Source organism: Ambystoma mexicanum, chromosome 2q, assembly GCF_040938575.1.
Source record: "Ambystoma mexicanum isolate Mex_15411 chromosome 2q, UKY_AmexF1_1, whole genome shotgun sequence".
NCBI classification, from domain to species: Eukaryota; Metazoa; Chordata; class Amphibia; order Caudata; family Ambystomatidae; genus Ambystoma; species Ambystoma mexicanum.
Window position 1 is genome coordinate 1,282,450,613 of NC_090924.1, and position 19,628 is coordinate 1,282,470,240.

The 19,628-nt window shown below is 49.3% G+C and overlaps 1 protein-coding gene across 4 annotated transcripts in view; it reads left to right on the forward strand.

Moving 5' to 3' along the window:
• Nucleotides 1–6,366, forward strand: part of CDV3 (CDV3 homolog) — a 94,795-nt gene extending 88,429 nt beyond the window's left edge. The window contains exon 5 of one of the 4 annotated variants that reach the window (XM_069648706.1): nucleotides 3,925–6,366. In XM_069648706.1, the coding sequence (XP_069504807.1) occupies nucleotides 3,925–4,051 (127 nt within the window). In that variant the 3' untranslated portion in view covers nucleotides 4,052–6,366. Of the gene's footprint in view, nucleotides 1–3,236; nucleotides 3,348–3,924 lie in introns of those variants that run through there. The other 3 variants (XM_069648708.1, XM_069648707.1, XM_069648709.1) reach the window with 3 other exon arrangements.
• The last annotated feature ends 13,262 nt before the right edge of the window (nucleotides 6,367–19,628 follow it).

A 19,628-nucleotide genomic window follows, 5' to 3' on the forward strand; every position in this document is an offset into this window, starting at 1 on the left:
GGGCGAGATCCCCAGAGGGGGTTAGCCACACCTCCTCTGCACTTATGAGCACTCTTCACAGCCTAGGGCTTATGATCTACCTCAAGTCTCAGCTGCAGCCCACGCATAGCCTCACCTTCCTGGGCCTCATCTGGGGAAACGAGCACCGAGAAGATTCCTTGGAGGACAAGATTACGGCCATCAAGAGGGCCACTATGCACTTCCTTACCAGAGCAGTGACCTCAGCCTGGTGGTACTAACACTTACTGGGTATCATGGCAGCGGTCCTCCTGGCCATGCCACACACAAGTCTCGGGATGAGGAGATTACAGCTGCACTTTGCAGCCTCATGGAGTCAGGAAAAGGGCTCCCAAGCAGAGCTGATCAACATACCTCCTTCTCTCCACTTGGACCTCACATGGTGGTCCAGGGACTGCAACCTGCGGACAGACCAGCCCTTCCAGCAGCTGTCCCGCAGGTCACCATCACTATGGACTCCTCCCTAGAGGGGTGGGGAGCCACTCTGGATAGCCACAGAATCCATGGAATCTGGACCCGACAGGATCAGAAGTCGCATTCAACTGGCTGGAACTCGGGAGCCATCTGGCTAGCTCTCCAAGCTTTCCTTCTGCTCATTGGGGCAAGACCGTCCTTATCCGGACCGACCACTCCACCAGCATGTACTATGTCAACAAGCAGAAGGGGTACCAGGTCCCCTCGACTGCATCTTAGCGGTCAGCATATGGGAATGGGCCCTGGAGAAAACAATGTACCTCACATCGGTTCGCCTCATGGGGGAGGCCAACTTGGAAGCAGACAGGCTCAGCAGACTGGGAGCGAACAATTGAGTATCAATTGAACAACCAATTTGCTGATGGAGTTCTTCAGCAGATGGGGGCACCCTTGGGTGGATCTATTTGCCTCCTGGAGGAACGGGAAGTGCCACCAGTTCGCGTCTTGGCAGGGCCCCGGCTCCCTGGGTGACTTATTACAGATTTGGTGGGAAAGCATGACAGCCTATGCCTTCTCGGCCACACCCCTGGTCCACAGGGTAACCCACAAGATAAAAGAAGCTTGTCACTGCAGCATCATTCTGATGGCTCCTTGGTGGCCGGCGAGACTGTGGCTCTGAGCTGCTCAGCCTCACGTACAGACCACCCATTCACCTTCTGCTGGGTCCAGCCCATTGCTTGTTCAGTGGGTGGGTGGGGGCAGGGTAGCCAACCTGCAGAAGTTAGCCCTTGCAGCGTGGTGCCTGAGCAGGTTACCCTCAGGCACCTGAGCCTCTCACAGGCTAACTTAGATCATTCGGTTGCCAGGACCAAGGCTACCAAGACCTAATGCAGGAGAAAATGGACTATGTTCTGTCATTGGGCAGACGCTAAGGAGATCAACCCCCTTACGTGCACACTGGATGACATACTCTCCTTCTTGCGCACACAGGCATACAGGTAACACATGTTGCACCCATCTGGTAGCCATAGGGGCCTACAGAAACTCAGCGGCAGAAGTCTTCTCGTCTTCCAACCCGATAGTCCCAACATCTGGCAGGCTTGTCCAGACTCTACCTGCCCAAGAGGCCACACCCCGTGTGGGACCTCCATGTGGTGTCGGGCGGCTACGAGCCAATGGCATCTGTGGACATCAGGCTGGTCACCATTGAGACAGCTTTGTTGGTGGGCCTCACCTCTGCTTGAAGAGTCGGCGAGATCCAGGCTCTGGTGGCCTCAGAACCCTATAACACTTTCCACAGGGATAAGGTGGTCATGCATACTCTCCCAGCTTTCCATCTAAACGAGGGAGTAGTCTTACCTGCCGGAGTCTTGCACTATCTGGATGTCAGGCGCGCTCTGAAATTCTATCTGGACAGGACCAAGGGCTTCTGCAAGTCAGACACTTTTTGTCAGGTTTAGGGGCTCCAGACCCCGTTATCAAGCATCCAAGGCTTCTATTGCCCGGTGGAAGGTTGCGGCCGTCTGCCTTTGAGGGGCAACACAAGCCGCTGCCAGCCAACATGCATGCTCACGCTGTCGGAGCCAGGGCCACGGGCATTGCATTACAGCAGCAGGTTCCGTGGCAAGTCATAAGCAGTGCGGCCACCTGGGCCACCCCTTCAGCTTTCTGTAAGCATTTTGTTCACGTCCTTCGGACATGCGGTTCTAAGGAACCTATTTGCTTAAGGAGGATCTCCTCTCCACTGCGAAGCTACATTCAGTTGTAATCGCCCATGCAGTATGGAGGAAAGGGGACGGAAGTAATAATCGCTGTAGTGATGACTAACATACTCTTAGTCACCTTTCCACACGTCCCACCATCGACCAACCCCCCCCCCCCCCCCCCCCCGTCGCAAACCCCCTCCCCCAGGGCCCCCTAATACTGGTGTCATTAGGGAATGTTAAATATTGTTGACGTGTCAATGGGGACTGAGGTGTGGTGCTGGTGGGTGGAGTCAAGGTAGCACATGCTCTTAGGGCTGCACCACTAACCCCAGCCCCCCATCCCCGTGCCTCTAAATTTAAAGGGTAAGGTTTGTTGTTTGAAAAAGGTTCTGTCTCCCGTCCCTAGGAAGGGACGCCCGAGCAGTATGGAGGAAAGGGGGCCAGGTTAGTCAATACGGCGAGTAACTTAGTTTTTCAGCATCTGGAAGATGTCGCCACTTTTTCCAAGAGCCTTTGGACTTGGCATACTCATTTACAACCAAAGCTATCCAGGTCCCCCAAAATATTAAGAAGGTGCTTTTACTTGGACACCAGCACTCTTCCCATTGCGCCCACTTGTGCTTCTCCAACCGGTCTGTTTCATGCTTGCTTTGCTCCACACTGACGTTTCCAAATACCTGTGCATGAAATCTAGCCAATGGCACCCTTATTTCTAAGACTCCTGGTCCTCCATTTAATCGGATCCAAACCCCAACTCATGAACATCTATAGCTCTAATAGTTTAGGCTGTTGAAGCTCTTGACAGTCATATGAAACTACTTATCCACTTCACCCCTTTATAGCTGCCTAGATACAGGTTTTAAAATTGCTCCAGAATTTTACCACCCAGCTGAATCTTACTCGCCTGACTTAACGGTGTCTGCTCGCTTCAGAGTAGATGGTCTTGTATGTCTAACGTTTCCAGACTATTCATGCTGTTTGGTAGCTCCACCAACCTCTACAGCTGTGTGCTGTTCTGTCTAGCGTCACTTCTTTGATCTGTTTGCTTTGTCTGCACCTAACCACCTTTCCCTTCTTGCCTCCTTTCTTATTCCGCAGCCTGCCTTAAACTTGTATGGACATTGTAGTCATGGCATTTCAGCAGGTTACTCCTACTGTCCTTCGTCTGCGCCATTATTTTCTTAAACCCTGTTCCTCCCTCACATACCAGAAAAACTTTTTTTTTTTTTTTTTTTTTTGCTTGTGATCTGGTATTACTTAGAAATTGGAGGACTTCTGCCTTTAAGGTTTGCGTCGCTCGCATTCCTTTATAATGTTTGAGGCTAGTATTTGGGTGGGAATAAGTAACCAGCGCTCCGTATTTCGAGCAGATTGTGCAGAGTAGATGCTCCGATTAATTTGTTTGCTACATATTGGCAGAGAACAGCTGTCTTGAACATCCGGGAATCGCTGCTGCCGTTCACATTTCTATTGGCCTAGTAACCTGCATCCTTGTATTTGCAGTTGTGTGAATACAGCAGCTGGAATCTTGGTGTTTTGCCAAATGACACGATTTGCCAAGTCATGGTGTGTTTAATGTTTAAATATGGCAATGTACAATATTGCACATATGTTGGTCAATTGCCTTCTAAAGCTGGTGTTTTGACCGCTACACCCATGCAAAATACATTGTTTTAAAGTTATTTAATTTTAATTGGCTGCTGTTTTGGGAGTTTTAAAGGTAAAAAGGCACATTTGAATATTGCTAAGGAAAAAATATGAACTTATTGTATCTGTTTTCCCTTAGAGACAGAGAAATGGAGAAGACCTTTGAAGTAGTAAAACACAAAAGTAGAGGTAGGGAAGAGGGCTCGAAAAACCAAGCGCTTCAACTTCAGCTAGGCAACCAGTATGCTGTGCTAGATGACCAGTAAGCAGCAGAAAAAAACATGTAACAATTAAGGAATGCTTTTTTGATAACCCCTCTACTAAGGTAACTAAACTACAGCTGGCGACTATGAACATAACCATCTTGAGAACTCTGCTGGATCAAGTGCAGCCTACGTGAGACACAATTTTGGATCTCCTGCGTTCTGGAAGGCAAACCTTACCAACTGCTTTTTATCTTACAAAAGGGGGAAAAGGTGTCAGTTGTACCTGAAATGTTTGAGTAGATTCACTGGTTATTTGATAAATATACTGTAAAAAATATCTGCATCCAGTGGTCATTTGAAAATCTTTTTACGTTCAGATACTAAATCGTCATGTGGGTTGACTACCTCAGATGTGCTGCGTTCCTGGCGGACACCTTGTGGATCACAACCTCTGAAAGCCGAAGGTTCAACTGCTTTTTTTTTTGGCAAACGTTGATTTGGAAAGAAACACAACTCTACCAGCTCTGCTGAGTTTGTGGAAGAGATCCTCCGGTCAGCCATTTCCGTTTAAGCGACAGAAGTGACCTTAAAGTCCTCCCTGCAACCTTTCCTTTCTGACTTTTAATAAAGGAAGCAGTTTCAGCTTATAACTTCGTGCTGTGCTGCTGCTTTCAAGAAAACGTTTTATCTCTGTTAATTCAAATGTAGCAGAGCTGTAGTTTGTTTACCTTTCAAATAACACGTTTTTGAGTTGAACTTTCTTTTTGTTCCTGGGGGTGGGAGAGAAGTGTGAACGTTTTCTGGTTGTTGGCAAAAGATTAAGGTGTTGTGGGTACCTGCTCCCTTTTCTCCCCCATTCACCTGTATTATCCGTATCCACGCATCCCTATTTTTGACCTTCGAGCTCTCTTCACTCTTCTGAACTGAAGCGCTCTAAACTAATCCAATCATTCTCAAATAATTGGGTCTTTTCCCAAGGAGACCTTAAGATGGGCTGTTACATTTTAAAATATGTTCCTTCATTGAAATTCTGCAACATTTTGGGGGGCAGAGGGGACATTACAATTTGAATAGCACAGGTATGTTGTGGTAAAAGCATATTGAACATGGCTATTGTGTACTATTTTTTTTTTTCCAGTGAATGTCCCATTAAGTTGAGGATGTGCACCTTTCCAGCAATGCTGACCAAATCTTAAAATGGAAAAATGTTCTAGACATGAGAAATTGAAGTATTTAATAGGCGTTTCTTGCAAGTGTTTCAAATGTCAGTCAATATGTAATACAGTAACTATGCCAAGATGAAATGCCGCTCCTTTTTTGATGGTGTTCTCGTATCTCATTTATCCAAAAATCTGTATAATCGAATGGGTGACTGTCAGAAAAGCAAGTATGCGGTGCCTTCAACAAACATCAGTCAATGTTAGCGTGTTTACTGCGTTAATTGGTCTACAGCCATTATCCATATTGGCCACCAGAAACCTGCTCTGCACTTACTCACTTATAGGTGGTTCGTGTAATATTACAGGCCAGCTGTTTCTATGGGATGACTAAACCTTTGCTATAACTTATGTTTTGTACCAATTGTTCTCTACCCATGTTAAGTGATGCTTTCGTGGTGCTGCTTTTTTAAATTAGCATGTTAGACCCAGGAGCTCCCATCGGTTTGGACCTCATGCCATGTTTTACTTAAAAATCCTGACACTGACCACAGTTTAATAACGCATTTTGTATTGTGGGCATGCAGTCTGACGTGGTGTGACAGTCTGCCTCATGCTGGGCTTTTACGTGCAAGGCCAAATACCTTAAGCTCAACAGAAGCATCGGTCACTTGCACCACTGGCCTTTCCTGTGAAAGCATGCAGTTTGATGCGAGAACCATTCATGCAGATTGAAGGACTTTTAACACTAGAGGAACAATCTGTGAAACTAAAAAATAGGCCCGTGAAAGAAAAGATTGTAATCTTGTTGAAATAAGACCTAAATTGAACTGTTGGACCTTGAGCTATGCATTTGTTTCCTCGAGTGTGTATCCTTGCCAACAAACCGTGAAAGGTCTTTTGTTTGAGATGTAATTAAAAATGAAAGTTTGAAATAAGGTTATTTATGTGAAATTTGTGGTAGAATGTAGACTTCATTTTTTAATGACATAATACTTTCGAAAGACCTTTAAAAGCGATTTTAAATACCCTTAAACATTTTTAGAACGTTTGGGAAATGTCAAAATGCACATGAATCAAGAATGTTTAAATAGGTAATATGATGGATGACTATGTCTATCCATTAGACCTCTTTACTTTGGATTCGCGGGCATCGTTTGACAGTGCAAATCCCCTGTAACATTAATAAATTGAATAAAACTGAAAAGTATACTACAATGGAGTTTGTTTTTCTTTTACTGAATGAAGCCTGCTATAATCTCGATAACGGAATGTTGTGTGCATGAAATAGGAAATGTAAACAACTTGACGAAACTATTTTGCCATGTACCATTAGCCTGTCCTTGCCCCTCTAAATCTATATCAAATCTTGTGTATACAGGCTTGAGCCACCCTCTCTCCGACTCTTGGTTGGCAGACATGGAGAAATGTGCTGATTGTGGCTCTGTCCTGTTTTGAGAGCCCACTAGCTGGCAGAAGGGCCTCACCAGTAGGCCTTTAATCTTTTGATATGCTCCAGAGGAGCCTTTGATTTAATTCTGGCTTTTGGCACCTGCTCTGGGTGTGCTAGCCTATTGCGCTGCTCAGAATGTGGACATGGTGAAACTCCTTGTTAGGAGTGCAACTGCTGTGCATGTAATCCTTGCTCCAACACGTAAACCTTAAACATCAACTCACCTACAGTCTCCTTTCCACTGGCCCTTCACACCTGGCTGCATATGGGGAGAGGAAAGGGACACCTAGAACTCGTTTGCACTGTCTGCAGTGGCCATTTTGTATTTTTGGTGATGTTGTATTTGTTTGCATGCTATAACATTTAGTTCCCCCAGAAAGGTAGTGTTTGCACCCCAGACATTGCCAGGGTATCTACTGGCCACCATTAATTTGGTGGGTTGCATTACCAGAACCTTTGGTAATAACCCTCTGTGCTCAGGTTAGCTTAGCCTGCCAGCTGGTACTCCTATCACCAAGGTATTTGAGCCAATTTAATCTAAATGGGACTGCTTTTAAACTCTACCTAAAATGGGGTTGATTTCCCATAGATCTCCCACGCAAGATTCTTGACACTGGTTTTGTACTTTTATTTTATTTGTAAAGCACTCCCGGCCCTGGGGCAACTGGGCGCGTATTTTACAGCATGTACAGTTTCACATTATACAGTAATGTTATATTATGCAAGGACAGGCAAAGCACAGTATTAAATGCAAGCAAATACAGAACAGGTAGCATCAAATGGCGTAGTCGCAGCAGTACTAACGAGAAGCATAAGAGTGCTGACGGTCAAGATCAAGTTCATGCAACCAGTGTTTAGATTTTCTCTTAGGGGGTTCAGACCCTAGGGGAGGCGGAAGCGTGTTTTATTAATGAAAGACTGCAACCAAGACTTCATTTTTGGGAAGAATTGCATTTGATCCTTTTATGTATGCTTTCTATATTGTTGAATGTCTACAGTTTCATCAATATCTACTGTCCCAAGCATTGTTACCAGGTGAGTTTAACTTGTGCGCTCCAAAGAAAGATAACTTGAGTTCCTTTTTCAACTAGGTGGAGCCACCAAATTTTGCATTACAGGGAGGTCCACTCCTAGGATCAGTAGTAGAAAGCCGTGCAGAATGAGATGATTTTATGCTGTACACTTGATACTCAACCGTCCTAGAGACCAGCTCATGAGAACCAATCTGAGAAAGGCTACCCTACATCTTGCAACACAACTGATTTGTTTCAGGTAGAAATGTTTAGCTAGTGGTTGGAGCAGATCTAGAGGCTAGAATGTAGATCTATGATCCAATCAAATCTGGAACATGCTATAAAAGCAAGTTTTAAAATTGGATAGGATTCAAAATTGTACACATTTAGCAACACACAGAATATACCCCATGCAGAATATACCTCCTGCCCTAACTCCCCTCCTTCTCTTATCTCTCTCCTTTATCTCTACCCTCCTTCCTACTTCCCCTCTTCACTTTTTCTCATCCCTCCTCCTGTTCTCTGTACTCTTCCCCCGCTCTGACCTCCCTTTCTACTTCCCTTCTTCCTCTTAACTTCCTCCTTTAAACTGGTCAATTGATCTACATACTGTTTTTGATGGTTTGTTTAATGTCTTTGTAACTTTATGCTTGTTTACTATGTATTCTCGTTGTATTGTAAGCACTTTGGCGTAAAGCGCTATATAAACCTAATAAATACAAATATGTACATTTAGATTAGTAGGAATTCAGTTTGGAAGGAAATTGCTAATTATGAGTAGGACTTGGCAGAGCTACTGAATTTGGAACTGTCCCTTTTGTTACACAAGGATGTATGTTTAAAGGTGATTTCTCAAGCATTGGATCTTTCATAGATTGACCTGCTGTTTGAATATTCCCCATAGACTGTCTGGGAATCTTGGCAATATTATAGAAGTTACATTAAGAAATATAAAACTGCTGTCTCTTTAGTCTTCTCTGTTTTGCCATTTATCCGTTAGCCAATAGGCAGCGTCTCCATAGCTCCAGCCCTGGAGGCCATCTTCAGATTTTTACTGCGCATTCAAGTGCTGGGAGTCCTCTCCTAGTGTTCTACTTTAACTCACTTGTTCACTTAGCAAATTACTTTATTGTTGGTTTGGGAAGAGGGCTAAAAGTGCTTCACCCATTTGGTGTTCCCCTAATGGACGCTTACCTCTTATGTTCCCCCAGGGTTTGAGCCGAGTGGCATTCAACGGCCATGACTGAATACAAGTCTAAAGTTTTTTTTTTCATGGCCTGTTCTACCTACAACCTCAAGAACATAAATTTCGAACCAAAAAGGGGGCAACAGCTTCCCAGTGAAAGCAGCTAAACTGTGGAATTCCCTACCCCCAACTCTCAGAATGGACCTGCCTTATCAAAACTTCCGATTCAAGGTTGTCTTATGGTTGAAAACGTAGGCCCAACACATCCAGGTGCTAAGTCCTCCGTATTCCATCCCTTTGTACATTCCACACCCTCATGTGCTTAATTGTATATAAGATTGCTACTACTTACTGTGTGTATGTATATATTTTTGCTGTTGTAACCAAGTTTTACATATACATTTAACTGCTGTGCACTGTTACCTCAGGGTATGATCGCGCATTACAAATAATAAAACAAACATGACTGTCTTTATTGTTTAAAACCAGATCATGATCTACACTACTGTTCCGGATGCCACTCTTTTTAGAATAACAAAGACCAACACAGGTGACTAGTGACCTGGCTGGATGAGACGACACTGGCAGTGATGCTGCACTACACCACAGTAGGCACCCTGGGCGCACTCTTCTAAGAGGTTGAGATTCCACTGGTAGCTTGCCTGTGGGAAAAGGGTGAGTGAAGGAGATGCCACTCGTGCTGTCATGTCTAAGGTGGCAAACGTTTGATCTCCTCCCCACAGAACAGTGCAAAGAGGGTTTCCTGGATCAATGGCAGGAACAGGCCCAGAAGACTGTCCTGTCCACCATGATTCTGAATATACAGGAAGGAAGACTGCTTGTTTACTATGAACAATCAAATTACTACACCTTTGAAGGACTAGTTTGGCTTCAGACAATCCCCTCTGCCCACTCTCTCGTGAGTCTGCGCCCAACCCTGTTCTGAAGTTCTGATTGTTTCTGCAGCTGCTTGGAAGAGATCATCCAACCCCTCCATCATATGCTGTACCCAGAAAGGAGGATAACTGGATGCCTTTGTAAAACTGATCATTTCACCTGCGGCCACTATCAAGGCTGCTAATTGCCTTGCAATTTTTATCCAGGTATGCTCAGGAGTTGGGGCAAATTTGGCCCCATGCTTTATTCGTTTTGGGGCAAGCCTTTGTGCTACTTGATAGTGAATACACATCAGATTATTCCATCTCTGTGTCAACAAACATTACAGGTATTATTTTCCATCCGATGAACAATGGTGCCGTTCTATGTCCCCAACGGTGGCTGAAGGACAAACACTTGCCCCCAAGTCCAAGCCAAAGTGATGTCTTTTGATGCAGTAGATCTCTTTTGGAAGAAAGTGGACGTTCTCCAGCATGGGGTCTGGCATGGATTCACATGCTAATGAATATTCCCCGTCAGGCTGGGAATCCTCGGTAAAGAAAAAACCAGTATCAGTTTTGTTTCTGATCTGTCTTTCGTAGTAGTAACCAATCACTGATCTCTGCGTCATACTGACCACAGCCAATGACTGCCCGCTAACTAAGCCCCGCCTCTGGCAGCCATCTTTAGATTTTTACCGCACGTTCAAGTGTTGGGATCCTCGTGCTATTGCTCTCGAGCGTTAGTGCTATTTTTCACGTTTTTTCCTCAACTTCGATTTTTCGGTCAAAAGAGCCTCAAGCTCCACCGTTTCTTCATCCGATCAACGGGGACTCGTGTCGGATTCGTCTACGCCCCTCAAGGGTGAAGATTTCGTCGAGCCATGCTTTTGGAGGACTCCAGAAGTTTCTCAGGCCCATCTCGGACATGGCCCAGGAGAAGGGAAGCTCGACGCCCGGAAAGCTGTTCAGGGTCTGCCCTGGATTCCAGCTTCAGAATGTCTTTAAGGAGGACGAACACTCCTTTTGTCTTTACTGCCTACATGAGGACAAGACGCACGTGGAGAAGGACTGCGTTTTGCGGCAATATGTCGGAGCGGACCATGAAGGACCGCCATCAACGTCTCGCCAACTGGCTGGAAGGGAAGAGCCCATCAGGCGAGAAGAAGAAATCCGAGCGGTCTTCTAAGACCTTTGAGGACGCCCCGGCGACAGTGGTCCAACACAAGGCCAAGCACCGCGAGTCCGCTGGCACCGGGAGCGCCAAACGGTCGGGCTCTACGGGCGCCAGGCAGGGCGCATCCTCCCCGTCACCATCAACCACGGGCCAACGCTCTGGTTCGGGTAAGAGGAAGGCCGAGCACCCGGCGAAGCTCCTGGAGAGGCCCCGGTCAATCTCTAAGGCCCCATCGGAGGGAGAGCGAGGCAGTGATCCTCCCCCCAAGGAGAAGGCGGTGAGCGCACCTAAGGTGGTGAAAGCCTTAATCCATCCAGCCAAGGCCTCTATCGAGACAGTCGCGGCGGCCCTGGCTCAGCCTGTGGAGGCTACACCAGTGGTGGCGACCTCGGGGCTCAGTCTTCCTGCCACCGCGGAGGGAGTCCTCTTTTATGCCCATCGACAGGACCCCCGTGAAACCTCAGACAGAGAAGAAAAAGGGGGGCAGGAGGTCGTCGTGGATTCGGCCTCAACCTCTGAGGAAGAGCTGATCGAAGTCTTAAGCCACGGCATTGGCGTGGAAGAAGACCAGCCCGTCTGGAGGGATCCCGACGTAAGACGACGATAACGTTGTTGGCTATACAGTCCTTATGCTCGGAGATAAGGATGAGACTGCCATTACCACCAGCGGAGGAACCGCTCCCGACGGGGGACCCGGAGCCAGGCCCTTCTGGGAGCCCTCCCCCTAAGAGAAGGATTCATCCTCCACCTCCTTTTCAGACATCGCGCCCTGTTCAGCCGCCCTCCCCGTCCACGACTCGGGGGGGGGGGGGGGGGGGGGGGTGCGACGGAATGATACGGGGACTGACACGGCCGCAACGGCTACGGACGACGAGGTTTATGACGAGGATCTGCCATCGTCACCTCCCACCCGAGCTTCCCCGCCCGACGAGATTGGGTCGTTTCACTCCATGATCGCCAGGGCATCCGAGCTTTTCCAGCTCAGCCCGGAAGCGAAGAAGGAAGGATTCCTTTATCAACGGCGCGAAGCCAAGAGGAACACGGTCCTCTCCGTACCTCTACTGGACGATATTTGGGATGAGGGCCTCGCCCTCCTCAAGAACCCATCCACGACGGCAGCTAGAAGGGATCGGTACGAGAAGTACCGGGTCCCAGACGTGGCCCCCTTGTGCCTTCGGGTACAGCCGACCCCGGACTCGGTCGTCTCCGCGGCGGCCAGGAAGAAAGCGGTGGGGGGGCACGGCCTCTACGTCGACCTCCCCGCCGGACAGCGAGGGAAAGAAATTGGATACGATGGGACGCAGGGTCATCTCGTCTGCAGCGACGATGATTAAGGCGGCCAACGCCTTGGCTATCGTAGCCCACTACGACAGGGAGTTGTGGTACAAACAGGCCCCCCTGCTGGACTTCCTACCGGACGACAAGAGGGCGGATGCCCTAGAGATCTTGCAGGAAGGAGAGGTGGCGTCGGACCACGCCATAACGATTGCGACGGACATCCCTGACACTGGGTTTCGCCAGTTGGGCAACGGCGTGTGCCTTAGGCGGCATGGATGGCTCAAGGCTACTGACTTCCGTCAGGACGTGCAGACCAGGGTCTTGGACATGCCGTTCGACGGAAACAACCTGTTTGGGAAAACAGTGGACGATTCCCTTCAAGCCATCAAGGCAGACACGGAGACGGCCCGGGCTCTTGGGGTTCTCCAGCAACGGCGGCCGCCCTTTCGGAGCGGCGGAGGCAAACAGGGTGCCTCCAAAGGTTCCGGCGGCGGATTTTCCAGCTACTGTCAAGCGGCCCGTTCGTCGTCGCAGGAAGCTTACAGGGGACGAGGCAAGTCAGGCGGGCCCCGCCGTCGTCGCCAAGGAGGTCAAGGCGGCAAAGCCTCGTCGAAGCAGGACTGAACCGGCCGTGGGGTCGGGCCCTCACCGAAGCACCCCGGTGGGAGGCCGGCTGGCGAGCTTAGTCAGCGTGTGGGAGTCCATCTCCACCGACCGTTGGGTGCTGGACGCCCTAGCCCAGGGTCACGCGCTCGAGTTTCTAAAGAGGTGCCTGCGCGTTCCCCCTGTGGCCAGGACAGAACATCACGTCCCTCAACTTCTCTTGGGGGTAAAGGCGATGCTCAAGAAGGGCGCCATCAAGCTCGTCCCAAAGAGGCTTCGGGGCTCCGGAGTTTACTCAAGATACTTCCTCGTGAAGAAGATGCGAGGATGGCGTCCCATCCTGGACCTACGACTGAACAAATTCATCAAGGCATGGCAGTTCCGGATGGTCACCCTCCAACACGTCCTGGGTCAGCTGGAGGAGGGCGATTTCCTGTCGTTAGATTTGGAGGATGCCTACTTCCATATTCCCATCCTAAAGGGACACCGAATGTTTCTCAGGTTCGTGGTCCAAGGGCGTCACTATCAGTTCAGAGCCCTTCCCTTCGGACTGAGGTCGGCACCCAGGGTGTTCACCAAGTGCCTTGCACCGGTGGCGGCGCAGCTGCGCTGAGAGGGGATCCACGTCTACCCCTACCTGGACGACTGGCTCATCCGAGCGAAGACGAAGGAGCTCGCTGTGGAACACACGGCAAGGACCGTCCAACTTCTCACGGACCTGGGATTCTCCATAAACTACGCCAAGTCCCACCTGGTGCCTGCGCAAGATGCACTGTTTCTGGGAGCGAAGCTCGACACAGTGTCGCTTCTGGCCTCTCCGTCGGAGGAAAGGACGAGGGCCATTTTGGGCAAGGTGCAGCGGATGCTGGTTGCGGATGCGGACGCGGCCAGAGTGAGGTCCATCAAGTCCCTCCTCGGAATGTCTTCCTGCATTTACCTCATCCCCCTGTGCAGGCTCCGGATGCGCCCGTTGCAGGAATTCCTGGACACGCGCTGGATCCAGACGGGCAGCTTCGAGGAGAGGATCACACTCGACGAGAGTTTCCGACGAGCGATCCGGTGGTGGGGCACCCGTGCGCATCTGACGGCGGGCATGGACTTCCAGACCCCCGACCACCAGGAGACAGTGACCACGGATGCCTCCCTGGAAAGGTGGGGAGCGCACACCAAAAATCTGCACGCGAGAGGCCTTTGGCTCCCGACGGAGAAGTCCCTCCATATCAACGTCCTGGAGCTCCATGCAGTGTTTTGGGTCCTCAGGTCCTTCCTTCCGTCCCTCAAGGGCAAGGTGGTGAGGATCTTCACCGACAACACCACCACCATGTTCTACATCAGGAAACAGGGCAGAACCAGGTCCCCAGCCCTGTCCAGGGAGGCGCAGGATCTGTGGCATTGGGCCGTCGCCCAAGGGATGTTTCTGGTGCCGTTTCATCTGGCAGGGATAAAAAAAAAACCATCGCCGACTCAACTCAGCAGGGAGCTGCGCTCGTGCCACGAGTGGGAACTACGACAGGATCTAGTGGACCACCTCTTCCGACGGTGGGGCACACCCCAGACCGATCTGTTCGCGGCGACGAACTCCAAGTACCGGAGGTTCGCCAGCAGGTTTCCCCAGCCGAGGAGCATGGGCGATGCTTTCTCGTTCCCCTGGGAGGGCCTGTTTCTATACGCGTTCCCTCCATTGCCATTGCTGATCCGGCTCATCAACCAGCTCAAGAGGTCACGGTGCAGGATGATCCTCGTCGCACCTGCGTGGTCGAGGCAGATATGGTTCCCGGACCTTCTGGACTTGTCAGCGTCCCCGTCAATCAAGCTGCCAGTGGATGCGGATCTTCTCTCCAGGGAAGGAGGCGCCATCCTCCATCACAACCCGAAGTCGCTGAACTTGCAGGCCTGGCTCCTGCAGCGTTAGAGTTTGGAGGATACGACATACTGGCCGACTGCACAGAGGTTCTTGCAAAGGCCAGGGCGTCCTCAACTCTTAAATGCTACAGACACAAAGAGGTTCTCTGTCTGGTGCCACGCACAGAAGATTAACCCTCTACGGATTACGGCTCCCCAAATACTGCCGTACCTAGTGGTGCTGGCCAAAGCTGGACTGGCGCACGCGTCCATCAAGATTCATCTTGCTGCGATCTCCCGATACACCAGAACCACGGGGCGGATGTCTTTGTGGTCTCATCGTCTGGTGAAAGAGTTCATGAAGGGACTGTTCAGATCGTTCCCGCCGGTGAAGGCTCCGGCCCCGGCGTGGGAGCTCAACGTGGTGCTGACCAAGCTCATGGGACCTCCGTTCGAGCCTCTGCACTCGGCTCCGTTGAAGTTCTTGTCGTGGAAAACAGTGTTTCTTGTGGCCATCACCTCTGCACGACGGGTGGGAGAGATCCAGGCCCTTTCCTGCAAGGCCCCGTACTTGACTTTTCACGACACGAGGGTAGTGCTCAGGACGCACCCCTCCTTCATGCCCAAGGTGCCGTCGGACTTCCACCTCAACGAACCCTTGGTGTTGCCTGTTTTCTTCCCGTCGCCGGCTGAAAGGACTTTGCACTCGCTGGATGTGGCTAGAGCACTGAAGTTCTACGTGGACCGCACGAAGTGTTTTCGGAAGACGTCACAACTCTTTGTGAACTTTGGGCCTGTCGGTCAGGGGAATCTCTCTCGAAGGCTTCCATTTCCAGATGGCTCTCCGGCTGTATCATGTACTGTCATCGGTTGGCAAACCGACCGCTGCCTGGCCGTCCGAGAGCCCATTCCACCAGAGCGATCGCAGCTACCACGGCGTTCCTATCTGGTGTGCCCTTGCTGGACATCTGCAGGGCTACGTGGAGGTCGACGCACACCTTCACGAAATTCTACTGCGTTGTTCGGGATTCCAGGGAGGAGTCCAGGGTCAGCCAAGCAGTGCTGCGCAACCTGTTCGCCTAAGGTGAGCCTGGTGAGGAGGTAAGATTTGCTTAATGTTGAGTTTGATGTAATGCTTAATGTTGAGCCTTTGCCACCTCCCGTGGTTGTGCATGTGTGTACTGCTATGTATTCTTTATTCATGAGCATGTGAATCCATGCCAGACCCCATGCTGGAGAAGGAACAAGTTACTTACCTGTAACTGTTGTTCTCCAGCATGGGTCTGGCATGAATTCACATGTGAACCCTCCCGCCTACCCCTCTGCGGCTCTTCACTTGGTCATACTGCCACTTCACGTGCTACCAAATCTGAAGATGGCTGCCAGAGGCGGGGCTTAGGTAGAGGGCAGTCATTGGCTGTGGTCAGTATGACGCAGAGATCAGTGATTGGTTACTACTACGAAAGACAGATCAGAAACGAAACTGGTACTGGTTTTTTCTTTACCGGGGATTCCCAGCCTGACGACGGGGAATATTCATGAGCATGTGAATCCATGCCAGACCCATGCTGGAGAACAACAGTTACAGGTAAGTAACTTGTTCCGTACCCTTCAGGCGATTAAAACGTACACCGATACGGCCCGATCCCTGGGCACTTTACAACAATGTTGTCTGTCCTTTTCAGAGCTGTTTGTTCAGATCGCGCCATGATGATTGGCCTGCATACTGCTCAGAATCAAACAAAGGAGCAGACTATTCATTAGGTGATTACTTCAAATCAAGGTCCGTCTTAGAGGGGTAAACCAATCGTGCAGAGGGTCAGCTCAGAGAGCAAATCTGACTCTGAAATAAGTCCTCCTGCACCCCAGTGGGAGGGCCCTCTTCACCCTTTGAAACAATTTCACTACTAGCCCAGGGCCATTCTCTGGAATTCCTCCCAATCCCTTCGCATCAATGTGAAAAAAACGCTTCACACGCCCAAGCAGTAAATTCTCGCACTTCTTTCAAAGGGAGTAGTGGAACGGGTCCCTTGTGCCTAGTAGCGCCAGGGCATTTACTCATGCTACCTACTAGTCAAAGACTTTTGGAGACCCATGTTTGACCTGCGCTATCTAAACTAGTGTCTTTGCTCCCAGTCCTTTCGGATGGTTATGTTGCAACACTGAGTCAACTGGCCAAACAGGCTTTCATGTTGCGCCTGGCTTTGGGGATATATATTTCCATATACTTATCCACCTCCGCCAACAGAAGTTTCTGCATTGCATGGTGGCAGGATTTCGTTAGCAGTTCAGTCCTTCTCTTTGGCCTAAAGTTCTCCCCAATGGTGTTCACAACATGCCTGGCGCTGGTGGCTGCACACCTCCCGGAAGGTGGACAATCCTATTTCAGTATTTGTAGGACTGGTTGGTCAGAGCTCCATCCCTGTACCTTGCCTACAAATCCGCCCCAAATATCTTGCCTTTCCTCATTGGGCTTCTCGAACACATCCTTTCTAAATCCTCCTGGCAAATGCAATTTCAGGGAGCATGATTGGACCCATTTTCTACACAGCTACCAGTCAACTGACCCTGTGGGGCCCTTGGATAAAAGTGGTCTTTACCCTGTCATGGTGGCAAGTTGCCTCAGTTCGGACACGTCCCTCTTGGGAATATTTTTTTGTATTCCACTGCTAGGTCATGGTCTCCTTCTCATGCGACCTATCGATAGTGCTTGGATGCACGTTGGCAACAAATACCCAGCCATTGGAGCGACAACCTATTACTCGCATCCATTCTACAAACCACTACGCTAGCAGTCTGACATCGCCTGACTTATGGAAGGAGTTTTGTCATCCCTGCACGAAACGGATGTGGAAGGTTGGGGAACCCACACCATAACTCTTCATGCCAGGGACATCTGGTTGTAAAAGAAAATGTCCATGCACATTCAAGTCCTGAAGGTGGTCTTGTGGGCTCTGAAATCATTCATTTGCAAGGGATGATGGTTTGTGTTCATGGACAACACAAACTAAAATGTTCTATATTCGATAACGGTGGCACCAGGCCACTTATGCTGTTCTTTAAAGCACACTCCCTCAAAGGGGGCCATTCCTCACAGGATGTTCCTTCCCAGTTTCACCTGCTAGTTATCCACAACTCTGTAGCTAATTCCATGAGCACGGAACTCTTTTCCTGCTACGAGTGGGAACTCATTCTTTTGTGTCCTTCTCTGATTATGGACGTGGGGGACACCAGACATGGACCTCTTTGCCGCCGAAAACAACATGAAGTTCCTTGCGTTTGCAAGCAGGTTCCTGCAACTGCAGAGCCTGGGGATTACTTCACATTTCCCTGGACAGGTCAGTTCATTTATGCATTTTCCTGCTCATGCTAGAGTGCCAAACAGCAGCGGTGCTGACTGATCCTTGTTGCCCTGGCTTGGCAGAGACCATTTTGGTTCTCAGAGCTAGTCTCTTCCCGCAGTCACGAGCTGGCCTCCCTCAACCTGGTGGCCTGGCTCCTTCATCCCTGGAGTTTAGCCGTATTGACATGCCCCAGAACTTCAGAGAAATCTTGGCGACAGCACCTACTGCCTTCTGCTAGAACATTGCATGGAAATGCTTTGAGTGGTGCATTCCTCATGGGGTGGATTCTTGGCGCTTCCAGCTGCAACAAATTCTGCTGTACTTCGTCTCCTTGGTGGATGGTGTCCTGGCCCACGCTTCTTTCAGGGCTCACTTGGCAGCGATTTCTTGCTTTACGCATATTCCAACTACCGCATTATAGTCTCATCAAGTAATTGCTTGATTGCCTATTCCATGCCTTTACACCAGTGCTCACATTGGCTTCTGCTTGGGAGCTAAACTTTGTACTCTACACATTAATGGGCCAATATTTTCAGCTTTGGCTTCGATGAAGTTCCTTTCATGGAACACTGCATTCTTGGTTGCCCTCCCCTCAGACAGCAGGGTGGGTGAAATTCATACTCTGTTCTCCAAAAATCCCAATCTGGATTTCCACAAATCCAGGGTCCTTTTTAAGGACGAGTCCTAGGTTCATGCCTAACAAGGCCCTCCTATTTTCACCTCAATGAGCTTTTGGTACTGCCAGTGTTTTTCGGCTCTCCATCCACTCTGGATGTCATGCTAGCGCTCAAGTACTGTTACTTGCACCAAGCCATTTCAGAAGTTCTCAACTGTTAGGAGAGAAGCAATGTACTGTCCAAATCCTACATCTCCTGGTGGCTTTCTGCTTGAATTTCCTTTTTACATAGCCTTGCTAACAGGTGGCTTCCAGGATGACCTAAGAGGCTCTTGTCTGCCTTCCTCTCTGGTGTTCCTCGGGCAGACATCTGCAGGGTGGCTACGTGGGGGGTCTGTTCATAAAGTTAGCTACTTTTACTACATTGACGGGAACCCTACAGAGGATTCCAAAGTTCTAACGGCATTCTTCAACCTCTGCTTGCCTATTGTAAGCCATATCCTATGCAGAGTTGTATGTACTGCTACGTAGTCTATTCAAGCAGCATGTGAATCTGTAACTTATTCCTTCTCCCACACTAGCAGCCCCAGCAAGCATTTCAGTGTTCACAAATATGGATTTTATATATTAGAATACAAAACCCCGCATGGGCCTATGTGAACTGCAGTGAAGATAAGATGGACCTTAATTTCCAAGTTGAGAAAGGTAGACCATTTGGCCCATGATGAGTCTCATGGAGCACCAGTGAGACTTTTTGCAAACTAACCCTAGGCTCATGTACCGTTGGCAGCTGAGTTCTTGTTTGATGAAGCACCTAATTTGTCTGTGGAAAACTCATCGACCGGACCCAACACCTCTGGCACCAGTGTTGCTCATCTCCCCAACACCCTCTGAGTGTTAGGTACCCAGCATTCTCTTAAGCCAACCAAGTAACCCAATTTAACTTGATCGAAAAGGCACTAAGTAGCCATTGGATCGATTGTCACAAATTTTGGTCATGAAAATTGAAGATTGAATAGACATATCACTTGGGTGTATGGTCTATACAGTTTTCTTAAGTCACCCCAATAGGCCAGTCTAACATGCAGCATTA